This window comes from Astatotilapia calliptera, chromosome 5, assembly GCF_900246225.1.
Source record: "Astatotilapia calliptera chromosome 5, fAstCal1.2, whole genome shotgun sequence".
NCBI classification, from domain to species: Eukaryota; Metazoa; Chordata; class Actinopteri; order Cichliformes; family Cichlidae; genus Astatotilapia; species Astatotilapia calliptera.
This window is the reverse complement of record NC_039306.1, coordinates 33,463,546-33,487,777: the sequence shown is the minus strand read 5'-3', so window position 1 is coordinate 33,487,777 and position 24,232 is coordinate 33,463,546. Positions and strand designations below refer to the sequence as shown.

General features: G+C 41.7%; 1 protein-coding gene across 1 annotated transcript in view; it reads left to right on the top strand.

The window, feature by feature from the left end:
* The window catches only part of klhdc8a (kelch domain containing 8A), a 67,911-nt gene extending 43,882 nt beyond the window's left edge, over positions 1-24,029 (top strand). Inside the window, 5 exon segments of the mRNA XM_026169014.1 lie at positions 4,913-5,077; positions 5,156-5,374; positions 18,666-18,767; positions 19,378-19,526; positions 22,800-24,029. Of these exon segments, the coding sequence (XP_026024799.1) occupies positions 4,913-5,077; positions 5,156-5,374; positions 18,666-18,767; positions 19,378-19,526; positions 22,800-22,853 (689 nt within the window). The 3' untranslated portion in view covers positions 22,854-24,029.
* The last annotated feature ends 203 nt before the right edge of the window (positions 24,030-24,232 follow it).

Genomic DNA, 24,232 nt, shown 5'->3' with positions numbered 1-24,232 from the left:
TGACCGATGGTAGTGTGCGGCTCAGAGGAGCTGGTACAACCATACGGAAAACAAGAATTGCCACTCGATCCACAAAAACAAGGCTCAGATCATCAGGAGCTGACTCCTGGAAAAACAGTAAATACACAGGTATGGACCTAACCAATGTCACCGTGGTAGCATGACTGTGGTGTGTTGGATGGATGTGTTTGTTGGAACCTGCACCCGCAGTGATCTGTGGCGTCAGAGTGATGACTATATTGAGTGGAGAGACAGATACGGGTAAAACGGTACTTGAACCATTAACTGAAGCAGGTGACACTTCAGGCTGAGAGTGGGAGGTAACACCATTGTTCGAGGCTAAAATCTTATCTAGTGATGAGTTCACAGAGACAGGAGAAAACGGTGTCACATTAACCCTGATCTCAGCCTCAAACTCCTGAGTGGAGGTAATGGTGCTGGAGCAAAACAGTTCAGAATAACCCTGTGTATGACCTTCAGGAAGACAGAATTCATATAGTGACGTTACACAGTCCAGGTTACCATGATCAGCATTTATGTTTTCATCTTGACAGGTTAGAGTGAGTTCATGATCGGCATTCACCGTTTTCAGTTCATTAAACACAAGAGTAGCAGGGAAAACAGGATCACTAGTCATGTTACACTTTAATTCATGATTTGCCAACTCTGCAATATCCTTGCTTACTGTGGCTTCAGAGGGCCCCGGAGGTGAGAAAACACAGTTCTTGAGGTCAGGCTCAGAAACAGATAGCTCAGACTTGGATGGAATCTCAGACATGGTAAAAGACACAAAAGGAAACTCCTTCACCCCACTACTCACACTATTAACATGAGAATCAGTGGAAGTCTCTTTCAGTCTATGTGTAGATTTTGTGGTCCCTGCAGGATTGAGTGAAGCAGTCGTGATCGACTGAGAAGGACTGTCTCTAGCCTGTGGCTTGGTGAATAGCTCATTGCTAGCCATATCACCGGCTAAGTCTGTAGTTACTTCACATGCTGTCTGCTCAGAGGAAACTTGGGGTGACAGAACTGGTTCACTCACCTCCGAGCGTCGGGAAATGCGGTGGCGACGCGAACGCCGTTTCTTCTTGGCCGTGGGCCCCGTAGACGTGGGAGATGGAGGCTCCTGAGGCGTCGCAGCGGCTGAGGAGGCGGTAGTAAGCGGAGTGGCAGGCGGGAGTCCCAGGCAACTCCGAGGGCCCCCAAGGGCTAGCTGTGTCCCGCGGAAAACCTCATCGTAGGGGGGAGCGAGCCATGGCTCCCCTCGTAGCTCTTCCTCCAGTTGCGCGCATACGGCGCGCTGCCGCTCCTCGAGGTCGGAATCCGCGCCCCCCACAGCCACCTCGTGTTGCTCAGTGGAGGGCAGAACGGGCCGTGGCGGTGCGCGACAGCGGCGGGAACGCCGTTTCCTCTTAGGGGCAGCAGTGGGCTCAGCCTGGCCTTCCGTGGCGACCGGCTCCTCGCCCTCAGACCACATCCGTGCCAGGCAGGAAGCAGGAGACGAGTAGCCCTATCGCGGCGGCGAGGGTGGGTGGTCGGTCTGTAGTGGGACAGCTGACGAGAGCTCTTCCTCGGTGATAAGCCAGGGCTTCCAACGGAGCTCGTCCTCCCGATACGCCCGTAACACCTGCTGCCGCTCCTCTTCACCGAAGTCGCTGGCCTCTGGCATCTCCGTGCGCCACGCAGTGTAGACAGGCGGTGGCGAAGATGTAGAAGCCGATGAGAAGCGAACAGGCGGCGTAACGGTGGTGAGCCCCATGGCCCCGATCCTGACCGTTTCCGGTTCTTTCTGGGACAGCTGCCCCGGGCGGATGCCCACGGCGGACACAAGAAAGTCCCGGATGTGGGGGCGCAGCGCGCCGAATAGCCACGGGAGCCCGGACACCATCCGCTGAAGACGGACGGCTACGGTCTCCCGGTATTCGCCTCTAGGCAGCGTCGCCCATTCCTCACAGTGGTATTCCACCGTGTAGACCAAGTCTTCCTGGAGGTCCGCGGAGGGGTTGTGAGCTGCTGGGTCCAGTTCGTGGTCGCGTTCTTCTGTCATGATTCGTTGTGTGGCAGGCAGGAGGAGGACCCAAAATGCAAAACTCACAGACACGGGGATGAACTCAAAAAATCACAGCTTTAATGCTGGAGAGGCAGAACGTAGGAAATACAAAACTAAACTGGGAAAACTAAATACAAAGCTCGCCAAGAGACACAGGGAGGAACACACACAACATGAGGGAGAACGCGACGCCGAACAGAGGGAGACGCAGACAGAAATACACAGAGGGTTAACGAGGAAAGTGGGAACACACGGGGAACACAGCTGACACAGATAACCATAACGAGACAGGGCGGGGTGAACATAACACTGACGGGAGACGGGCAGAGTCAAACAGGAAGTACACAGAGGTTCAGACAGGAGGAGAGAGCACGGGGAGAACACAGACATAACAGGCTGGGGAAAACATGGAATAAAACACGAAAGGGGACAAGGGCTCATGAATACATACAGGGGCACACAGGGGGTGAGAGTCACAAAGGGAAAGCACACAGGGAACAACATAACAGGGCAACTCAGGAAACAGAACCTAAACAGGGAACGAAATACAAAAATACAAGAAACTAAGAATACTGGGCCCACATGGCCCAGGACCATGACAGTGTTTGTTTAAGACATTCGTGATAGCTGGAGGGTTTCAGCCCAGCTAATCCCTGGGGACATGAGACTGTTCCTTCAGAGTGTACACAGAGGGAGACAGATAACCATTCACACTCACATTGACACCTCCAGAAACTCTGCAGACTACTCAAATCTGACTCCGGTAGCACGTGGGTACAGTTTTATTACCCACAGGCTGGACACCACAGTAATTAGAACTTTTGCTTAACAGCAAAGCCGGCTGGGGCTTCACAGTTTGCATGAGTTCTCTGCGGGTACTCTGGCTTCCTCGCACATGCATGTCCAAAGATATGCACGTTAGGTTAACTGGCAATTTTAAGTCGACTGCAGGTCTGAATGAATATCATCAGTGTTTGGATGATGGATGTCCAGAGGCTCAGCTCAGGACAAATACGCTCTCCCTGAAACATACAATGAAACACAAACCCGTGAGAAACATCACTCACGTGCGGCTGTCTGATCACAGCTGTTTCACAGAAAATATGAATGCATTAGCATGTGGGCAAAAAATTAATCATGTTAAGTGAAACAAAGAAAGATACAGTTATATTTTTGAAACAATGGCTAAAATAACCACTCAACGTTCCATTTAAGACAAATTTAACCCAATTTTAGCCTTTGTAATGTGCACTGGTCATCATCAGCCAATCAAGGAAACATATCAAAGTTGCTAAGTGCATGAATGGGAATCAGTCACAGTTTGGTGAAGTTATCTTTTGAATAGGTTTTGGCTGGAGGTGATTGTTTTATGGCTGTATTGGGTTATATATGGTCTAAACTGATGTCTAATGTAGGCCGTTATTTATAGCGTTATTCAGACTAAACAACCCAGTTTTCAATGAGTAATTTGGGGTAAATAAAGGACAGAAAAACTATTTCCATCAATGTGTGGTGCTTGCTTGGTATTATTCCTGGTGTTGAGTGAGTCACACATATGCCAGGTCCATATGTATGATTGCCACCCTGAGCTCAGTTATACAATAGCTATCTGTCACCTTGTTAATCTCCCAATTGTCACGTTATCTATTGTCATCAGTGGAGAATAACTTTAGTCAAAATTAAAACCATACATTTTCTGTGCCCATGTGTAGTTCAAACTCTGAAATTTCATAGGAAATAAAAGAGTTATGGCTAATTTTATGTGCCTAAAAATGAGAGCAATAAAAACAAACAAGATGCATCCATCAAGAATTAACTGTGCAAAGTGTGAAGAAGATAATCAGAGTAGCTGCTCTCCAGTGTGAACTTCAGAACAACACTTGGGTGCACTTTAATTTTTACCAAAAAGTCGGCTCTGTTTTGCTGTCTGAAGTCATTGGAGCGATATTTGGGGGCTCTGATTTATTCCTACATTTTGCAGCTAGTATGACCGGTCTTCTCAGGGAGCTTCTCTATGACTCCGGTGCATCTGTCAGTGTCCGAGGGAACGCAGATAGATGCTGTATACACATAGACTTATTGGCTGTGTATGGGCTCCATTGTGCTCCCTCTATCTCCCTGACCACTTTTCGATCCTCTGCCCTTTGCTCGCACTTTCATCCCCCAGCTCATCCCGAGCAGCTGAAAAAGAGACAGATCGTCTGACAAAATAATCAATAATAGCAAATTAAAACAAATCTGGTATTTCTGAATGGAGCGTCAGCCACCACATTGACTAAATGATGCCATTTTTATTGACGTTTGTGGGATCGTTATTTTCTGGATATTTAATAATGAACTTGTGGTAATGAGACATTCTTTTCCCCAAATGAATATAAAGTGTTTTTGCAAACTTTCTTCCCCTCTTGTCACTAATGCAGATGCATTGAGGTTAGAATCTGAAGTCAAGTGGCTTTGTAAAGAAACACTTGACTAAAGTAAACACACAATAAAAATGCAGATTGCTTCCCTGCAGCTCTTTTCCTCTTCATTTTGACGATTAATGCTGCTTTTCTCACGCTTCGACACTCGCCTTCGCTTTCGATTCTTATGCTTGGGGTGTCATGCCAAAGTGCCAGACGTGGACTCTTGCATTTTTATTCTACTGCTGTACTTTCTGTCCTTCGTCTGTCAGATTTTCTTGCCTTGTCACAAGCTAACTTCTCATCCGTGTCTGCCTGTGGATGAGCAGATTTTTTAGCACTTCATGAAGTGCCCACAAGTTGTTTCCATCAGCTAGGATGCGGTGGAGAAGTGTAGCTCCACTTTTGTAATCATCGTGATATAATGTCTGAAATGTCCTGTCTCTGTGCATGTGTCTAGATGGCCGTGCTCTGGCTCTTGGGGGAATGTGTGCAGACCTGCTTCCCCGTAGTATCCTGCAGCAGTATGACCTTCGAAAGGACGTGTGGGCGCTACTTCCTTCCATGCCGACCCCACGCTACGATGCTAACACACATCTGCTTGGCAATAAGCTCTATGTGGCAGGTACTAACACACGAGCACAGCTATTATGTCTGCACTTTATTTGTCACTCTAGTAGACAACTTTTTTTTTACCCTTAAGGTGGCCGTCAGTGTAAGCGACCGTTAAAGGCCTTTGAGGTGTACGACACAGAGACGCGATCTTGGACTACGCTACCCATGATGCCATGCAAACGTTCCTATGGGGGTGTGATATGGGACCCAGCTGGCAGGCTGTGCCTGTTAGGAGGACTGCGGCAGGGCGGGGGACACCAAAGCTCCAAGTTCACCAAGAACGTCAATATTTTTGACACCAACCAAGGTACAGCGCTTAATGATTTTAACCTGTATGCTAGTTTTTAATTTGTTTTTCACATGTAGTAAAAGTAGAAAGAATTCTTGCCATATGCATATCAGGATTCATTGCATATCAGGACAGATAATCGTATTAGAACTGCACATCCAGAACACACCAGCTCAAGTTTGAATCTTTCACTAAACTTAAGCGGGGCTCAACTTCAGAGCTGAACAGAGAGCAAAACATGAAACAGATCTGAGGCGTTCAAAGGCAAGTATGCGTCATACTCTTTTACATGCAGCTCTGTATCCAAAACTTATCAGGTTGTGAAAGAATAATTCAACATTCTGCAAATTATACATATTTGCTTTCCTTCTGAGAGCCTGATGAAAAGTTCAGTGTTGAAATAGCAATTCCAATCTGTCCTCAAGTCCCTTCATTGCCTCCGTTATCATTTCCCTTATGCGTGCATAGAATGGATAAAAGAATTTTCTAACCTAAAAACATTTGACAGCTAAATGTGTGAAATCTCACGTTTGATTGAACCTAATGTCAAAATGACTATGACTGGGGGAAATATTTCTTAACGAACAACATTATATCAGAAATCTGTTAACTCCAGCTTGACAGCAAGACTCCTGCATGCAGTCACTGTGTCAAGCTAATGTTTGCCAAGAAATACTTCCAGCATGCTACTTCCTATAGTCATGTTTAAACCAATATGTTGTCATTCCAGAGCATCATTTACTACTGTTCTGTCAGCTGCATCTGGTGTCTCAGACAGACACACACACACACACACACACACACACACACACACACACACACAGTAGGATTGGGCGATATGCACTATAGTCCAGTCATCCTGCTTTTTTGACTGACTGATAGAATTGCCACCAGGGCTCCAGAGGTTAATGTACGCCCACCAGGGTAGTGCTATCAACCCTCCATACTGCACACAATTGGGCTCAAAAGCTAAAAGACTCAGTAGTGTGCAGGTGAAGGAGCAACACACAAAAAATGAATGATTTAGCTTAACTGTAATTAGTTAGCATAAGTGGATGAATCTCAGCTGAACAGTTGAAACAGTGTTAAGTCACACATTTTCGGTCTTTACCCTTTTAGCTCACACCAGCAGTTCTACTAACTCATCCAGTCTTTTTGTGTGTGTTTAAAGTATCTCCTGTTTATCTGCTCCACTCTTTACTGTCCTCCCCACATACAGCAGAGATTTTCGCTGTCAAAAACACTCAGCAGGAAAAAAGTGAAGAAGAAATAAACAAGATCATCACATAATACTGTAATTTAAATAACCTCCTCTTTTCTATCACTTGATGATAGAAAATGTTCACATCATTCTATTATTTAATGACACACACACTCGTTTTCATGTCTTAGTGAGGACAAAGAATTGACAAAACGCTTTCCTCAGCTCTATAGCCTAACCCTAACCACCAGAAATGAATGCTTAACCCTAACCTATTTGTAACCTAACCCTAAAACCATATTTTAGGCCTCAAAAATGCCTTCAAATTCATGAGAACTGGCATTTGATCCCCACAGTGACTGTTGGGCCCCCTAAGTATAGTGCCATTCCAATTTCTGGTTCTAAAAAAGACCCAAACACACACACACGCACACACACACACACGCACACACAGACTTACATCAATTTCAAGTCACGTAAAAGTCCAGGCAGGAGCGTGAAATAACACATTTTTCCTTCATAAACTTTTATTGCACTCAAACTATTTGAATTTCAGCACCATGGACAGCTCTAAAACACAACTGTTTGTAATGGTGAACCTACACAAATTCGGCTGCATGCACATGCAGGATATAGATCATATGTACACACACACACACACACACACACACACACACACACACACACACACACAAGACTACTCCATGTAATCTGCAAATCCATTTGGGTTTTGATTAGTTTCTTTTGTTAGCTTAACAAATTGTTGTTGTTCTATTAAAACACAAAGTATAGAAATAAAGTTCTGTCAATCAGGCATTTTTGCTTTGTTTTATCCCAACGCTATAATTTATTCCGTCAGTCACTCTGACTGCCAAACTGTCACCAGACTTATATATATCGCACACAAAAGTAACATCAGTCTGTGAATGTCAGCGACCTGAGGAGAGTATCTGCTGGACTTTTGAACAGAGCCTCTTGGAAAATATGAACGTATCATAATTCATATTTTTGACCACACTCGTCTCCATTTACATGACCCTGCGTGCACTCTCATCTTCACACTGTCATTTCTTGCATTCTGTGATTATTGATGGCTTGTGTTTTTAAACATGAAGGCATAAAACAATGATTTCATTGCACTGCTAATGTACTTATATAAAATGTGAAATCGAAATTTAAACGCATGCAGTAATGCCTGCATGCTCTGGTTCAAAAATACTGCGCTGTGAAAGGGACACTTCAAATCCAACAACGAGTACATGTCCAGCTAATAGATCCAACCTGCAGTATTTATTTATTTATTTATTTAGTTATAGGTGGAAAAACTCCACAGCTGATCCTTTTATATACAGTTTCTATATAATTTCTTTGGATTTTTTCTTAACTCTCCTTTCGTGCTCTGCACATCTCTCAAAAGTTGCTACAGTGATTTTAATGCCCAAACCAACTTTTACAGACAGGTAAGAGAGTGCAGACCGTCATTAGCGTTACAGCGGATTCCTTTGTCACGCGTTAGGTGATCGCTCAAACATCTCTCCCCACAGAAGGACAACGACCTCCAGACCAAATAACCCTCTCTGTGCCAGCCGTGATTTTAACACATGTAAGCGGTATTCCAGGAATCACTGACAGAAAGTTACATCGTTTTCAATGTATGTTCACAAACTTTTTATACAAACTTTAAATGAGGGATTGTTGCTTTTCTTATTATACTGCTTGTTGTTCAGCTGCCGCTCTTCATTGGCACTGGAATTATTGGCACCTCTTAATGCTCAAATAGCCTTCTACAGACAAGCAGCAAGACCCGTCTCTGCCTGTCTGTGAAACTTTCTTAGTGAATGCCATTGATGTGTTTTGTCCGTTAATAAAATTAATCACAAAAGATTTTCGATTTTTACATTATTGTTTTTAAAAGTGTACAGTCCAGAATATGTACTAAAACTGTGGTAATACATCTGCAAACTTTGTGACATCATTTTGAATTTATAACAGAGTGTAACTTAAAAATATATAGAAGTAATTTTTACTTGGTGCAATGATCTGACAAACCAGAACATGCCTGGTTAGTTTATTTAGGTCACTCAGTCAGAGAAACCTTTTTTAGCGCACAGCTGAAAAGAATATCATTCTTTTTCTTTTATCTTGTGGTAACTGTGAGAGCATGTAATCTCCTCCTTGAAAGAAATTGACGGTTTCAGCTGAAACAACAAAAACTGAATATCAGGAAAACCATAAATTTACAGAATTCACATAGTATGGATGGCATTTTTTGGTAGTCTTCTAATGTCCCGTTTTCGCAAAGGCACCATGAGGTTGTGTCACGGCTGCCGAGGCGAGCCGTGTGGAATAAATGAGGATCCAGTCGCAGGCAGTCGTACAGGAGTGAAGGTGATTTATTGAACACAAAAGAATGTGGACAAACAGCAAACGGGGCTCGAACTAAACTAAACTGGGAAACAACTAAACTACAGAGCACAAACCTGAATGAAAACGAGCAGAGGAGGATGACGATGAACAACAGGGAGAAGACACGGTGGATACACAGACTGACACTGAGTAATACAGACGAACCGGCAACAGGCAGGAGAACACACAGGGCTTAAATACACACACCAGTAATCAGGGGATGAGAGACAGGAGGGCAACACAGCTGGGAGGAATCTGGGCTGACGGGACAGGGGAAACGTAAACTGATCACACGCACATACGACACGGACCTTCACAATAAAACAGGAAACTCAGATACATGGAACCAGACAAGACATTGAACTAAACAGACAGATTCACAAACAGATGGGGTGACACCATAGACAGAGACACAGACTCAAAGGCAGACCAAATATAACACACAGAACTCAAACAATAATAATCATCATCATAAACTAGAAAATGATAACTAAAAGCGCTGGGTCACCGACCCAGGACCATGACAGGTTGTTTCTATTTGCTCAATCAAACTCTGCCCAAAAAGCTGTCCTACGCATATGTATCACAATAACGCTGGTTGAATACACTTTAATTTGTATGGTTGGTTAAAACAGAGCTTGAAAAAAACATTCCCCTCTAAGATACAAGAACGGGACTGAAAATCCTTTACAAAGCAGCCAGTGTCCAAAGAAACACCTTCATAAAGCCTGTCTCAGAATTAATTAACCTCTACGTCTGCACATCTGTGTATTTAATTTTCTTTTAAATTGCATCTATTTATTAGATTATATTGAAATGGATGAATGAAGAACTGTTTACTGGAAATAGTTTTGATGATCTGCAAATGATGATGCCCAAATTGACTGTGAAGTTTTATCCATTTATTTTACATTTTCAAAACTTGAATCAAAGTTTTTATATTTTAATCGGTGAAGAGGTTTACAACAAAAGCTATCAGAAGAATGTGAAATTCAATTCAGTTTTATTTATATCGCTCCAAATCAAAACAGTGGCCTTAATGCGCTTTATATATATATTAGGTAAAGACTCTAGAATTATACTGAGTAAACCATCTATAGCTAACTTTTCTAGTCTGCAACTGAGTGAAACGACGTATTTAAAGTGGAAAGTAGATAAGAGGACAGACTCCCAGTGGCTGACTGCTAGCTGACAACTAACAGTCAGGCGGTATCTGTCTATTAAAGTAATTCATTACACTACTCACTTATTTCCACATTGCACTCTCATATAATGAAGAGTTAATAATATAAACCCAATGCTACAGTCCCAAACGCTAACACCAATCCCTATCCTAATGAGGACACATAGGATATTTTATAGTGTCTACAGAAAACCAGTGAAAGCCGTTGAAGGCAGAACACACAGACCTGGAAGGTTCCGGCTCCTAGGCTCAATTTAGTATTCGCTCAGCTTTAACATTCTTCTGGGATCTTTGTTAGCTTTGTGTTATCATGCTGTTTGTCCTCCCTGCACACAAACTGAAATCAGCTGATTGCAGCTAATTTCTGGAGGACCTCTGTGTCACAATTAAAATAATGGTAGCTGTAATGTAATTCAGTTACTTCGATACAGTAACTTGTTACATTACTGCATTACTGAAAAATGTAATGCATTCAAACATTACCTTCCATCCATCCTTCTACTCTCATTTCCTGTCTTTATTTTGCTTTTCAAAAAAGAAAAGAAATGCTAATTCCTACAGAGCACAATGAAGACTGGAGGACTGAGCACCGCTTGACTTCAGCTTGATACGTGAGGGATGTTTTCATAGCACTCAGAGGTTTCATCAAGTCTTCTACCTAAAAATAAAAGTCATTATCTCGTTTTTGCAATTGCGTCCCTCTTCAATTAGACCCTGCTCTCTTACAAAGCAGTGATTAACATCAACCTCACCGTGCAGATAGCTGGTTTCTTTCCTTGCTTAATTCTGTGCACACTCCATGTCCCTAAACACAGTGACATGACTTATCCCTCTATCCAGCAAAGGCACCCCAGAGTAACAGGTGAACAAATTGAGAAGAGACCGGAAGGAGAAAAGGGAGAAGAAAAATCAATAAGTCATTTTAGACAGCTGGAAAAGTGGTCACACTTTGGGATCGGTCGAATGAAAGCCAAATAAAGCAGAACATGGGCGTGATAATGTTAATGTATGATAATGGGGAGAAAGTTTGCCTTATGTGTGACAGATAGAAGAGGAAAGATGAAAATAAAATAACTTCCAACACACACAAACGCTTGATACTGATCCAGGCAGACGTGCGTGCATGCACACACACACACACACACACACACGAACACACACACACACACACACAGCCATACCCCGTTTCTCCAATCTAATTTTGGTGGAGATGAGATGGGAGATGAGCTGCTGAGGGAGGGTTGGGGATGAGAAGCACTTTAAATTACAAGATCCAGAAACAGATTGCTTTATCATCCATCTGCAGCAGTATCTCTCCACACATACACACACACCATGCAATCTGCTGTCACACAGTGATATTGTATTACTGTTCCATTTCATATTGCCAGTATTAAGACACACGCCTGTTAGCGAATGTCGCAATGTGGGCAAGACGCAACAAGTACAAAGGAAATGCAAAGAACGAAGCTGTGGCAAGAAAATTGCCTGAAAATGACACATTTTTGTTTTAGAAAAAATATTTAAGGTGTCAGTTCTCCCAAATTCCACCCATGCATTCTCTTCTGCTTATCCTTGTCAGTCGCGGGGATGGCTGGAGCCTATCCCAGCTGTCTTGGGGCGAGAGGGAGGGTACACCCTGGACAGGTCACCAGTCTGACACATAGACGACCATTCGCACTCACATTCACACCTATGGGCAATTTAGAGTTTCCAATTAACCTATCCCCACTAACTGCATGTCTTTGAACTGTGCGAGGAAGCCGGAGCACCTGGAGAGAATCAATGCAAATATGGGGAGAACATGCAAACTCCACACAAAAAGACCCCGTCCTGATGGTGGAGTTGAACTCAGGACCGTCTTGCTGTGAGGCAACCATGCTGCCTGAGTAATGTTGCACCCAAATTACTCAGGAAATATTTTTCCCACTTTCTTCAAGTGGTAACTCCTGATATGGACAGTTTATTTTTCGAAGTTTAGGTTTTTTCATGTTTTTTTGTTTAGTTTCCAAAGTAGTTGATTTCAGTGTTGTGCACCACACAAAGAAAATTCCGTTCATCTCACTTTAACAGTATTGTTAAGGGTAAAGGCCCAGGCTCATGTCTTAGAAACTGGACAAAAAGCTGTTTAAATATTTTGCAAGGGTCCTGGAGCTACTGGAGCAATTTCTCATGGAATTCAACTTGAAAAATATCCTCTAACTTAAGTTTATGTAGCATTCTTACAATCCCTGCTTGTGAGGTGATACTTGGCTGCAGAGCTGCTGGTGTTTGAACTTCAGCAGAGATGTGCTGAGGTGAGGTGCAGCTGATGATGGCGAGCTATCGGAGATCGTTTAACAGCAGCTCTGTGAAACAGAATTGTTCAAATAAATGATTTGTGCAAAGATACGCTAAACTAAAGGTGACAAACTCTGAGACTAACTCTTGAGGATGATTGGTTAAACATCCATTCCAAGATGCAACTAAAAATATCCAGATACCAGAAACAAGACAATTTCCCAAAGAATTCCAGTCACCCTCCTGTCATCAGCTGCTAATACGAACCTGGACCCCATTTTGCCTTTAGGGCTCTCTTGCTGTGAGGCAACAGTCTTAACCACTGTGCAACCCAGTGAGGCTAACATGTTTTTTAAAACCTATTAATAAGCAAAACATTTTTACAGTATGTAACAGAATGATGAGCAGATGCCTCTCCAGTACGTTCTTTATACTATAGATGGACCCCAACGTTACAATCTAGAACTGCAGCAGGTTGTGGTAGTGCTTCTCCTGCTGTGCATTCCCACTGAGCTCCAGCATTGGTCCCCTATTAACAGTGGCTCTCCAAAGGAAAAGAATGACTTCAGTCCAACACAAGGAACATTAACAGTACCAACCTGAATCTCATGTCTCCCTACTTTGGACGATGTAGAACTAGCTGGTTAGCAGCGACTGAGCTTTCAAAACAGTTTGTTGCCCGGTGGTAAATCAGTAGTGTTGTTGTGCTGGATGACTCGAGTCATCTTTCTTGTTTTTTTGCTTAATATGACTTTGGTCAAATCCCGAGAGATTTAGCTTTAGAGAAAGAGAGTGAGTGAAAATAAAAGAGAGAGATGAGTGGCGGTGGTTAAGCAAGCTAGAAAGTGAACAGAGAGAGAGAGAGTGATGTTAACAAAAAAAAGTGATGAAATTGGAGAACAGAAAAAGAGATGCAGACAGCTGAGATTTAATGTGATTGTTATGTTTTTATAATCCTGCTTGTAAACACAGTTGTCACTACGCCAGTTGACTAATTTGTCTAATCTTTACGGATCTTCACTGCAGTAGAAATGCAGACATACGAGAACCTGAAGGGAAAAAGTTACTTTGGGTGGAAAAACAACATCTGTGGGCTTCTCAGCCTGCATATGAACCATCCAATCAGCTTTTCAGCTTCAGCTTTATTTATATCACATCAGTTGACAACAACTTTGTAAGGTGCCTGTTCACTTGGCAATGGTGGGGAGGAAGAACTCTCATTTAAAAGGAACTGAACCAAGGTCAGGGAGGCTCAGCCATCTGCCATGGGTCAGTTAGAACGGTGAGGAGAGACGGTGGAAGGAGACAGAAAAGAGGGCATAAAAAAACTGAGATTAATATTTCTAGTAGTAGTAGGTGTGGCCTACACCTTTTTCTATGTTTGTTTGATTCCTACTGTCACTTATAAAATGTTATTAAATAATACAGTTTATATAACAACGCTAAAACATTCTGGATGTCTTTGAATTAAAGTAGTTTGCATACTAATTGCAATTTATATTCTGACTACACTCTAGCCTTGTGTGTATAGTATTTTGTATTGAATTTTATTTTATTTTTTGTTTAGTTTAGTTATTTATTTTCATTTATTTGTGTGTGGGGAACTCATAAAGTAAAAATGTCATTGCTAAGCACCACTGCTGTGCGGCATACATGACAATAAACCTCTTGATTCTTCCTAAATTAACCAAATAATAAGTCGAGATTTGTGCTTGAGTCTTCACCAATGGTAAAAGTTTAAATCTTCAGTAAGCACAAAAGCTGTGAGCTACAGATAAACCTCAGCTGGTGTTTCAGTGTGATTGAAAATTTCAAATTCAGTTGCTTTTCTGTTACAAACCTTCAGCTGGAATAATGAATTCTGCTGCTTTTACTGCATCTAACAAAGCAGCACTTTCCTTTGTTCTGCTAAAGCTCGTACAGCTCAGGCAACATGAACAATAACCACAAATGATGCAGTCCCCCCCGAGACCTACTTATAACAAACGAACTCCCATGTTGTGACTGTGATTTATGTCCCGCTTGAGATAATTTAAAAAAACAGAAGGGACTAAAACATAACAAAGCAGATGGAATGAAGCAGAAATGAGAATAGAGCTAAAGTAGACTGGCTTCTTAGACCAGCTTGTAATTATTAGAAATGACAGAACATCATAGTGAGATACATTCTGTCCAAAAGGATCATCTGTGCGGTCAGCAGTCTGTAAGATTTCAAACGTGACATACCCAAGCTATCAAAGAGCGAGAACCAATCACCATCCCTTTCTAGTTTTAATCATGAGGGACAATTACAGAGGAGAGCCACAGACGAAATTACCACCACACAGACTACAAAGCCCAGTCTTCAGAGAATCGCTTCATCTCCTTCATTCCATTGTCTCGCTCTCTCTCTATCTGAAATCCTCTCTCTGTGTTTTCTCTCTCGTTCTCGCCTCTTTATTCTCCTCTGCAGTCTCCCACCAGAGGAGAATAATGCATGCTGGTGTTTTCCCCGCATCCTACAAAGAAAATCTTGGCGTGAAGACTTGTGTAATCCCTCCAAAGCAAATAGGAACGAGGCCTGCAGTTGCAGCTCAGTCTCAAAGGATTGAACCACAAGTCTGTAGAAGGATGTGTTGACACAGCTGTAATTTAAAGACAAAAACCCAGCCTGCAACACTGTAAGCACTCTTTGAAAATCAGCTATTACTGTCTGAATTCTTTCTAGATTGATGCCTGTTTTTATGAATACAAATATAGAAGAAAACATCAAAGACGAGGTTATAGAACTGCCCTTTTGTAATGAAGTCTTTAACAGACGATGTAGTGCAGTGACGAGAGATATTTTTATTCAACCGCTAAAAATAAAAAGCAGACACAGGAAATGCACTGTGCTCTGAAGTGGCTCGTTTTGTAAAGACGATTTACATATCACTACATGAGATTGTTTTGCTGTCATACAGCACTTTTGTTATATAATATTTCAAAATACATCCTACAAAAATGACCCAGTATTACTGGACTAAATTACCATCAATTCCCAAAATAACTAATCTTCTTAAGGTTTAGTTTAATCAAAAGACTCTGTTGCTGCAGCTTAAATGTCGATGATTCAGAGCATACATCCAGAATCTTTCACAATGCAAAAATCAAGCAGTTTTTAGATATTGCTTTGGACAATTTCTGGTGAATCAGGTCAGGATATTTTCCACAACTGTCCTTTCTCACATGCAGCAAACAGCAGGAAATAATCTGCTTGAGATGTCTTTGCACTGGTAGGGTTGGTACAATACTAGAATATCAAACCCAGTACCAACACTTAAACTACTTGATGCCATTTTGACACCACGGGGGAAGAATGTTTTTTCTTAATACAAAGATAAAAATAGTACTAGTCTGGATGTTATATGGCATTTTTCTACTTTCGTGGAGGACTCAAAGCACTTTTTACACCATGCCTCGTTCACCCATTCATACAAGCACTTTTTTTTATGCCTAAGTGTTGTCGATCTAACGTTCACACTTCAATGATCGAAGAGCAACTTTGGGTTAGTTTCTTGGCTGAGGATTCTCTGGCATGCTGCCACAGAGCAGCCAGGAATCAAACCACCAACTTTCCAATCACTGGATGACCTGCTCGACCTCCTGAATACAGCCAAACCACCAATAACAACAATGTCAGTCACAGGACTGTACTTAAGTTGTCTGACATAGTGCCAAAAAATACAGTAACATAAGTACAGCCCAAAAGAATAAAATAAAATAACAACAAATTGAAAACAATATTGTGAGGTTGTCAGAGGTTGTCCCGCGCTCGTCATGTCTCATTGCTGATCAAATAGAGTTGGTAAGGCTGTCGTTAGTGGCTGGGAGAGTTTTTCCTGCCTCAGTCACACTGTAGACACATATAACTGTATTATCCTGTTTAATGAACACCGTCTATTAATCGTACTACTTTAATAATAATAGATTGCTATTGTGACTGTCAGTAATTGCTGGCTACTGTTTATGTGTTTGTATGTCAGCTGGAGGAGGCAGAGGCGCCACTCTTGATATCAATACTGTTGCAAATAAGTATTTAATCCAGTAGCTGTTTTTAGTCGTGATGAGTACCTGAGTATCAATGGTTTCAGCAAGAAAGCTCAGTCAGACTATTGAAATTTGCACTGACTTAGTACTGTAGAGCTGGAACACTAAAGCTCCATTAACATCTGATCCAAGTCTGTTGGACATTAGTGTTATGAAATGACTCACATACAGCCTTAAAGCTGTGATTGTGTGTGAACGTTTTTTAACAAGCAATTTGATAATAAGCGACATAAAGAAGCTAAAGCTTATCTGCTTATTATGCATCACATTATTCAACATTACAACCATGTTTTGGTGGTCTAACCTGATTCCTAACTATAAATAACTTCTGGGTTTTTTTGAATTGCACAGATGATGTTCAACACCAAGACAGGATTTTTTTGCTATGGAGAAAACAGAACAGAGTGGACGGCCAGCTGTGATCTCTGCTCTGTTCCCTTTAGTTTAACTTAACCAGGCTGGAAAGAGAAGCACGGCTCTTCATTACACACTGCTGCAACACACAGCAAGACTCACCATCTGGCTTCTTATCTCGTTTTCATTCTCTACCTCTGTTTGTCGCTCTCGACCTTGTCTCTACCTCTTAAAAAGATTGAGTAGGAAGAAAGGGAGAGAGAGAGAAAGGAGAAAGAAAAATGGTAGGAACAAGGCAATGCGGAAGAGAAGGTAAAGAAGGAGAATGGGGGGAAAAACAAGTGCAAAGAAAAAGCAGAGAGAGAAGAAAGGTGAGATAGACAAAGATAAAGTGTAAGACATTCCTTTTCTCTCCTGTTCTGTCTCTATCTTTTTAATTCTCCCTCGCTTTCCTTCACTCCCTAATGAAGTTATCTGTCTTCCTCTGTCACGATTTTCTCCTGTCTGGGTTTTCTTCAGATAAACAAAGCTTGGCAGCAACAAAGCCTGAAAGTAAAATGAGAAGTTTTTGCAGAATCTGTTGGGGAAAGAGAAACATTGTTTTCATGGCTGAATTTCCATTTCCTGTTACTATCAACTACACATTTTATCATCGTGAGTGCCGCAGATGTCACTTCCCCGTGACAACCACATCAGACAGCACTGAAGAAAACACTGTCCGTCTTAAGTTTTGGTGATTAAGGAGATTAAATTATAAAGTCTTTCCCACCTGTGACCTGTCTGATGATTTTAATGTTGTTACCAATATTTTAGGATTAAAGCTGCCAATAGCTGTTTGATGGTGGATAAGAATTAGCGCTCAATTAACCCTGCACCTGCGTTCAATTCCCAGCAGTGAGGCTTCAGTTTTGAATGCAGTGGTGTTATTGACACAATCAAACAAATGTGTCCAAAATGCTGACTTTAAGTCATTTGATTACATGTAATTTTGTTACACAAGTAATAGGTGTTAAATTTAAAAAGCATCTGGTTAAATGGTCTGAATGGTTAGTATACATTCAGATCATACCAACCACAATTATAAATATATGTGTAGATGGTAAATGGACTGATTCTTATATAGCGCTTTTCTACTCACTGCATGCCATATCACTGTTTTCAGTGCCTTCCGACTAACATTCATACTCCGATGGAAGCATTGGAGAGCAACTTGGGGTTAGTTTCTTGCCCAAGGATATTTGGCATACAGGCAGGGAGCTAGGGATGTACCCACCAATGTTCCAATCAGCAGATGACCTGCTCCACCAACCTCCTGAGCTACAGCCCGATAAGGCCTCCTAGATGCACTGAGGACTGAAACAGAACAAAGTCTCCCAGCAACTTGAAAGCTTGGCAACGTACCTTACCAGCTCTGCAGTGAAATATGATGATATGACGGCTATGACAATGTTTCCGGCAGCGTCAGCCCAAATGATAAATGTTTTTTCTTGTTGACTTTTTCAGTGTCCTAACACACATTCAACTAGACTCCCTCCCAACATTATTTTGACCCTCCTTTTCTCCCTTCCTGTACTTTGAATTCGTTATAACCTTTTTCTGTCCTTGTTGCCTGTGTGTGTGCGATCCTTGTCCTGGCTGCAGCTGCCTTGTGGGTGACCTGTTTGGGTAGGTCATCCTCTGAAAACTCAGCAGCATCCTATCTCGCTGAAGGTGGACTACGGTGCCACCAGACTTCACCTCATCTACTTTATGAGCTTGTGCACACACACAAACATGCTCACCCCAGCTGTCGCTTGTTATCCTTTCCCTTTTTTCAGGCACCTGGCTGAAGTCAGAGGAGACAGTGGCGATGAAAACAAAGAGAGCTGACTTTGCTGCTGCCTTCCTGCGTGGACGGATGGTGGTCGCAGGAGGACTTGGTAAGAGAGATGAACTGCAAACTAATTTCTGCTGATCAGCTTGATTGAAAAACCTACACACAAGGACTTGATGATTTGTAATCACTTTTTACTGCCTGAACACTTTGGATTGCTGGGCTTTAGATAGTCTGAATAAATTATCAGTGGCAGTTTTGTTAACTAAGCAAAATCCTGAAACTTCTCTGTAAACATGAGCTTCCCCCTGAGAAATCTCCTGCACACCAGCAAGTATAACAAGGCCTCACAAGCAAGTTCAAACATTTGATACATTTTACTGTAACAATCAAGAGAAGATTATTATCTCCATTTGCAGTAAAGTATACTGTAATTTATACTGGCATGGCTCTCTTGTGGGACCTCCATGCCCTTCCACATGCATACATGAAAAGCCAAATACCAGGACAGCAGTAAGAAGATCCCAACACAGTACAGAGCAGCCATCAGTGACACAGATAAGACATTCAGTCAGAAACAGAATGAAAGGACATGTTGGGATGGACGTGGGTTGCAGACTAAATACATTTTAGTCTTAGCTTTGTAAACTGGATGTATAGAGGACTAGAATAAAGCATAGAGATTATTAGCTGAGCTGTTCTTCTCCATTCTTTAGGTCATGAGCCTTCAGCACTAGACACTGTGGAGGCCTTTCATGCTCAGAAGAAGAAGTGGGAAAGGTTGGCTCCAATGAACTTCCCCAGATGTTCCGCTTCTTTTATCGTCATCAGAGACCGCCTCCTGGTAGTGGGAGGAGTCAACCAGGTACACATGGACTTAGTATAAGTGGAAGGGTTATGTATAGTCTGTAGAGTAAACCAGAGAATAGTTGCATTACCTCACCGCTGAACAATCAGGACAGCTGTTGGTATCCATAGTGACAGATGCTGTCTCTCATAAGCAACCCACAGTTCACCTGTTTATTTGTTTCTAAACCTCAGCAAGCAGCTGTGATTTCATGCCGAGCGGCACTCTGTGGTGAAGGACTAGTGAGTAATACGTTCTGAAAAGGACCTTAACAGTCTGACTACCTGCTCACTGCACATCTGTCCCATTGAGATAGAGCCTCTGCTGATCTGAGCCTGCTTTACACAAAATAGCTGTAAGTGGGCTGAAAATAACATCCCCGCTCACACTGGTATTATTAGCAGATTCCCTATCCAGTTAAAAAGATCTTTATTTGCATTTCCATGCATTCTTCTTCTTGTCAAAACTTGGTGACTACATTACCCACAATGCAGCCATATTTTTTTTGCTTTTCCTGCTCCAGTGGCATCACCTGAGGACATTTGTCAGACTTCACGCAGCTCCCTCTGGGACCTCAAATGACTTTTTACAAAGTTTTTCCACACATGCAGTAGTACTCCTTGTTACCTGTAAACAGACTTTGATGTGTAAAAGCTCTGGAGTTTCCCTTCGAGCGCACTTTATAAAAAGCCTTTTTTGAAGTAATGTGAACAGAAAAACAAGCAGATCTCTGTTGTGTGTCAGGTTCTGAATTCAAATCCACAAACAGCAGCAAAAGCTCCCCTGGCAGGAACTCCACTGCTTAAATAGTGAAAGCAGAATTATACTATTTAATATCAGGTTCATAGTGAACGAGCTCACTGCCTTAGAGGCCTAGAGACCAGCCAAATAAAATCCCTCATCTGATTGCTTTGGTTGTTATAAGACTGCAGTGTTAACTTGTAGTTTGCATGAAAGATGCAGACCGGACTCACCTTTTACTCTTCAAGCTGTATTGGAACTTGAAGATGTTTGACACACGACGGAAACAGAGCATGTAGAACTTCAGTGTAAAAGTAACAAAGCAAAACCAACATTTTTCACTGCAGATCATTTATCTGAATTTCAGGAGCTGGGCTGCCCTCCAAACACTCTACTTCGAATGATGCATCTATTAATTAACGTCCATTTATTTTTGTTTCACTGCTCCATCCTCCCTCCCCCTCTTCTCCGATGTCACCATCTCAGAGGTATTGGAGGATTTGTCATCCACATTTGGGGTTGGGATCCTCGGTAGTGAAAAGGTTGACCCACCTCTAGGCCTGTGTGACCGGGGCCTAACTCTGTATTTAACAAGGAAAAGGTTTCGTTTTCAAACACCACAAATCTATTAACCGCAGCATGCATTTAAATGTAGTTTTAATTTAGCGGTGTTATATTACATCACGTACTCCACTAGTATTTATTTGACTTTTAAATAATCTGTCTGAGAATATATGTAGACTCCAAATCATTCAACCTCTGTTAATATGAGTAAGAAAATAGTATTAGCTGATAATAAGCAAATGTACACTGCACATTAATGGGAACCATTTGTCAGTGGAGCAGATTGTGAGATTCAGTATTCAGCATTTTTCCAATTATTTCCAATTAAACAGCAGTGCAGTGTTTTTCCTGCGTAGAGAAAGACCTAAAAGATGTTTTAGCAGAACAAAAAACACCAACAGTTTTTTTTAATAACCAGTTTTTTAAATCGTACTCTTGATGTATTCAAGTATAAAAGACAGCGAGACACATAGAACTGTTAAATAAAGTAATACACTCACTGATCGACGCAAAATGACTGACTTGCATGTGCAGTCACGCTCCCGCCAGCCCCATCGGAAGGCTGAGTCCGATCTGGAAAAAGGCCACAGTATTACTTCTATTTACCTTTAAAATAAGTCCATCTCTTGCTTTGTCTGTGGTCCTGAGCAGTAACCTGCTCTGTAAAAGCAGCTCCAATTCACGAGTGATAGCCTGTCAACACTGAAGTGGACCGCGCTACCAGCAGGCTAGGAGGAGCGGACATGTCCGCTGAAGGTAGTAAGTTTATTTCAGGTGAGGGAGGAGGAGGGTCAGGTAGCAGTCAATAACAAATTTATAGTCAACACAGTCGTATCTATTTTTATGCCCAGTTTCCAGGTTACGCTTGGAAAAGGTTAGACTCAGAATGGCATGGTAGGTACAGACATTGATCAGTTTTGACCATTTGATTAAATCCTGGATGGAGGAGATAGGATCTGGAAAGAGTACATTTAATAAACATAGCATCACTAAATGGAAAAGGGGCACATTATGTCAGTGAAGGCAGGCCGACAACAGCAGAGCCACATCATCAGCACTTTCATACCTGCAGTCCAAGCTGCACCATCTGCTGGCAAGAACGAGCGACGCTTCAGTAGCAGCACATACACAAAGTTCAAGCCAGCATCATATATGCTTTCAACTGTTTCAACAGTCCGTGTATCACCAAATCTGATGAGGAGCTTCAGTCAAAGTCAAAAAGACTTTATTTATCCCCAAGGGGCAATGTAAAGTCCTGTCCTCTTCTACGTACTGAAGGTTTAGATTTAAATGTATGCTTCCAATTCAGTTAATAGATGAAGAGATTGACAATGAAACAACACAACAGCACAAGTGCTTCATACACAGTCACAGAAATAAGCAATAAATACTCCTTAGACTGGCTGACGCAACTCACTAAAACAGCAGCACATATCTTAGCTAGTTTTTGTTTATTTTCTTCATTTTTAGTGTTTTGTTTTTAGCTACTAGCACTAAAAACTGAGGGTTTTATTGCTGTGTTGAAATTTTGGACCAGTCTAGAGATTAATTCATTCACACATTTCCAGACGCTGTCAGTCATTGATGACAGATTCGAGTGGCTTAAGAAAGTCAGCCTGTACATAGAAAAATGGAGCACTGTGTAAAACTGTTGGAGAGGTTTTGTGTATAAAATGTCTCTTTCCCAGTTTTGTAAGTGCAAGCTGAGCCTTAGCTAAACATTGTTTCTGTTTAGCTACCAATTACCTGAAAGTGAAAATGGTTCATCCACGTGACAGACAATATTGGACATTTTAGAAATTGTGACACATCCAAAAAGATCATATTACATTAAAATGCTGTACATATTTACTAAGAATGGGAAGAAAAGTAAATTATTACATTGAAGTCAGGGACCAAATGTGTATTTTAATTTATTTCATATATCTGGATTTAGTTTCTATGGAGACATCTCTTCAGCCTTTGACGGCCAGTCTTTTCTTTCAGGTTCCCAGCTCGGCACACGAGATCCTCTACATTAAAGAAGAAGAGTATCTGTAGCCTGTAGCGACTGACGCCCAGATGATCGCAGATGATCGCAGATGAGCCGTGATTCCACTTCCTCCTTCCCGAACACCCGTTGTGACTGTAGTGCAATATTTAAGAACCATCACAAACACTGAGAAATGAGTGCAAGTCTGACTGCCTGATGTAATGTATCGGATAAGACTGCCCCCTGCTGGGCGTAACTGGCACTGAGCCCCACATGTCAGCACACAGATGCACAATGGAGGAGCTGGCTCTTTCTTTTTACTGAGCTGATCCTTGATACCTTTATGTATGCAACACTTCTACATTGTACACTGTAGTGCATACTTGAGGAAGGAACTATTTTGTAGCTATCGTGTCTATTCCTGTGGACAGAAGATACGTGGAAGATGTATTTATATTGCATATATAGCGGTTTCATATCTGCATTCATTTGATTTACGTGTAGCTTGCCGACTATTGAGCAAGGGTAGATTTCAATTTAGCTAAATGACACAACTGCAATCCTTATCTCTAATTTAATATGATCTAGAAACAGTTGAGTGTTTGGTTAATAAAATATTCAGTAACAACATTTGCACTGAATCAGTCAACACTGAGTGGGAGCTTTGCCTTCAATTATTTCTAGTGTAATGTGTTGTAGTAATTACACTCAGAATGCTGTAATAAAACTCCTCCGTGCTGTAATAGTGCACATTTGTGGCCAAATGTAACACTTTGCATCCATGAAATGAGACTTGTGTTAAATAACCGTGTTTTTTGTGGTTAAACTAGTTACTGAATTGCTGTTATAAGCAAAGGAAGGAATCCTGTGGGACTTACAGGATGATTGTAGACATTTTATTCCTGCAGCAATACACTTTCTCTGCGTTTTATAATGTTGTGTAGTGCAGTAATATTGTAGTCGTCTCACTCAGGTTATGTTCTAGGTTGACTTTTGTTTGTCTGTTCTTGTAGCTAACAACAAAATCATCTCTTTGGTTTATGTTCTGTGACAGATGATTAATCTGTGGAGTTTTTATATTAATTGTGATGACAGTTCAGCCTTTGCAAAATGTTATCTCAGTCTGCACCGTGATCATGATCAGTCATCGTTCCTACACCCGATCATGCCACACTATAGTGTAAACATGTCATATTGTTATATTCAGTGAAATAAAAGTTTGTATTACACCTTTTTCCCCACAAGATGGCAGTGGTGACACATCATTCTGAGCCTACACAGCACATTACAGCTGCATCACAGGCGGTCGAGGTCCATTTGTTCATAGAGACACATTAATAGCCTCTTGACATTTAAAAAAATATTTAATTGCTGTTAAGAAATCTATTTCACTTTTGTTCAGTTAAAATGACCAGAAACACTGTTGATAACGTGGACGTGCATATGT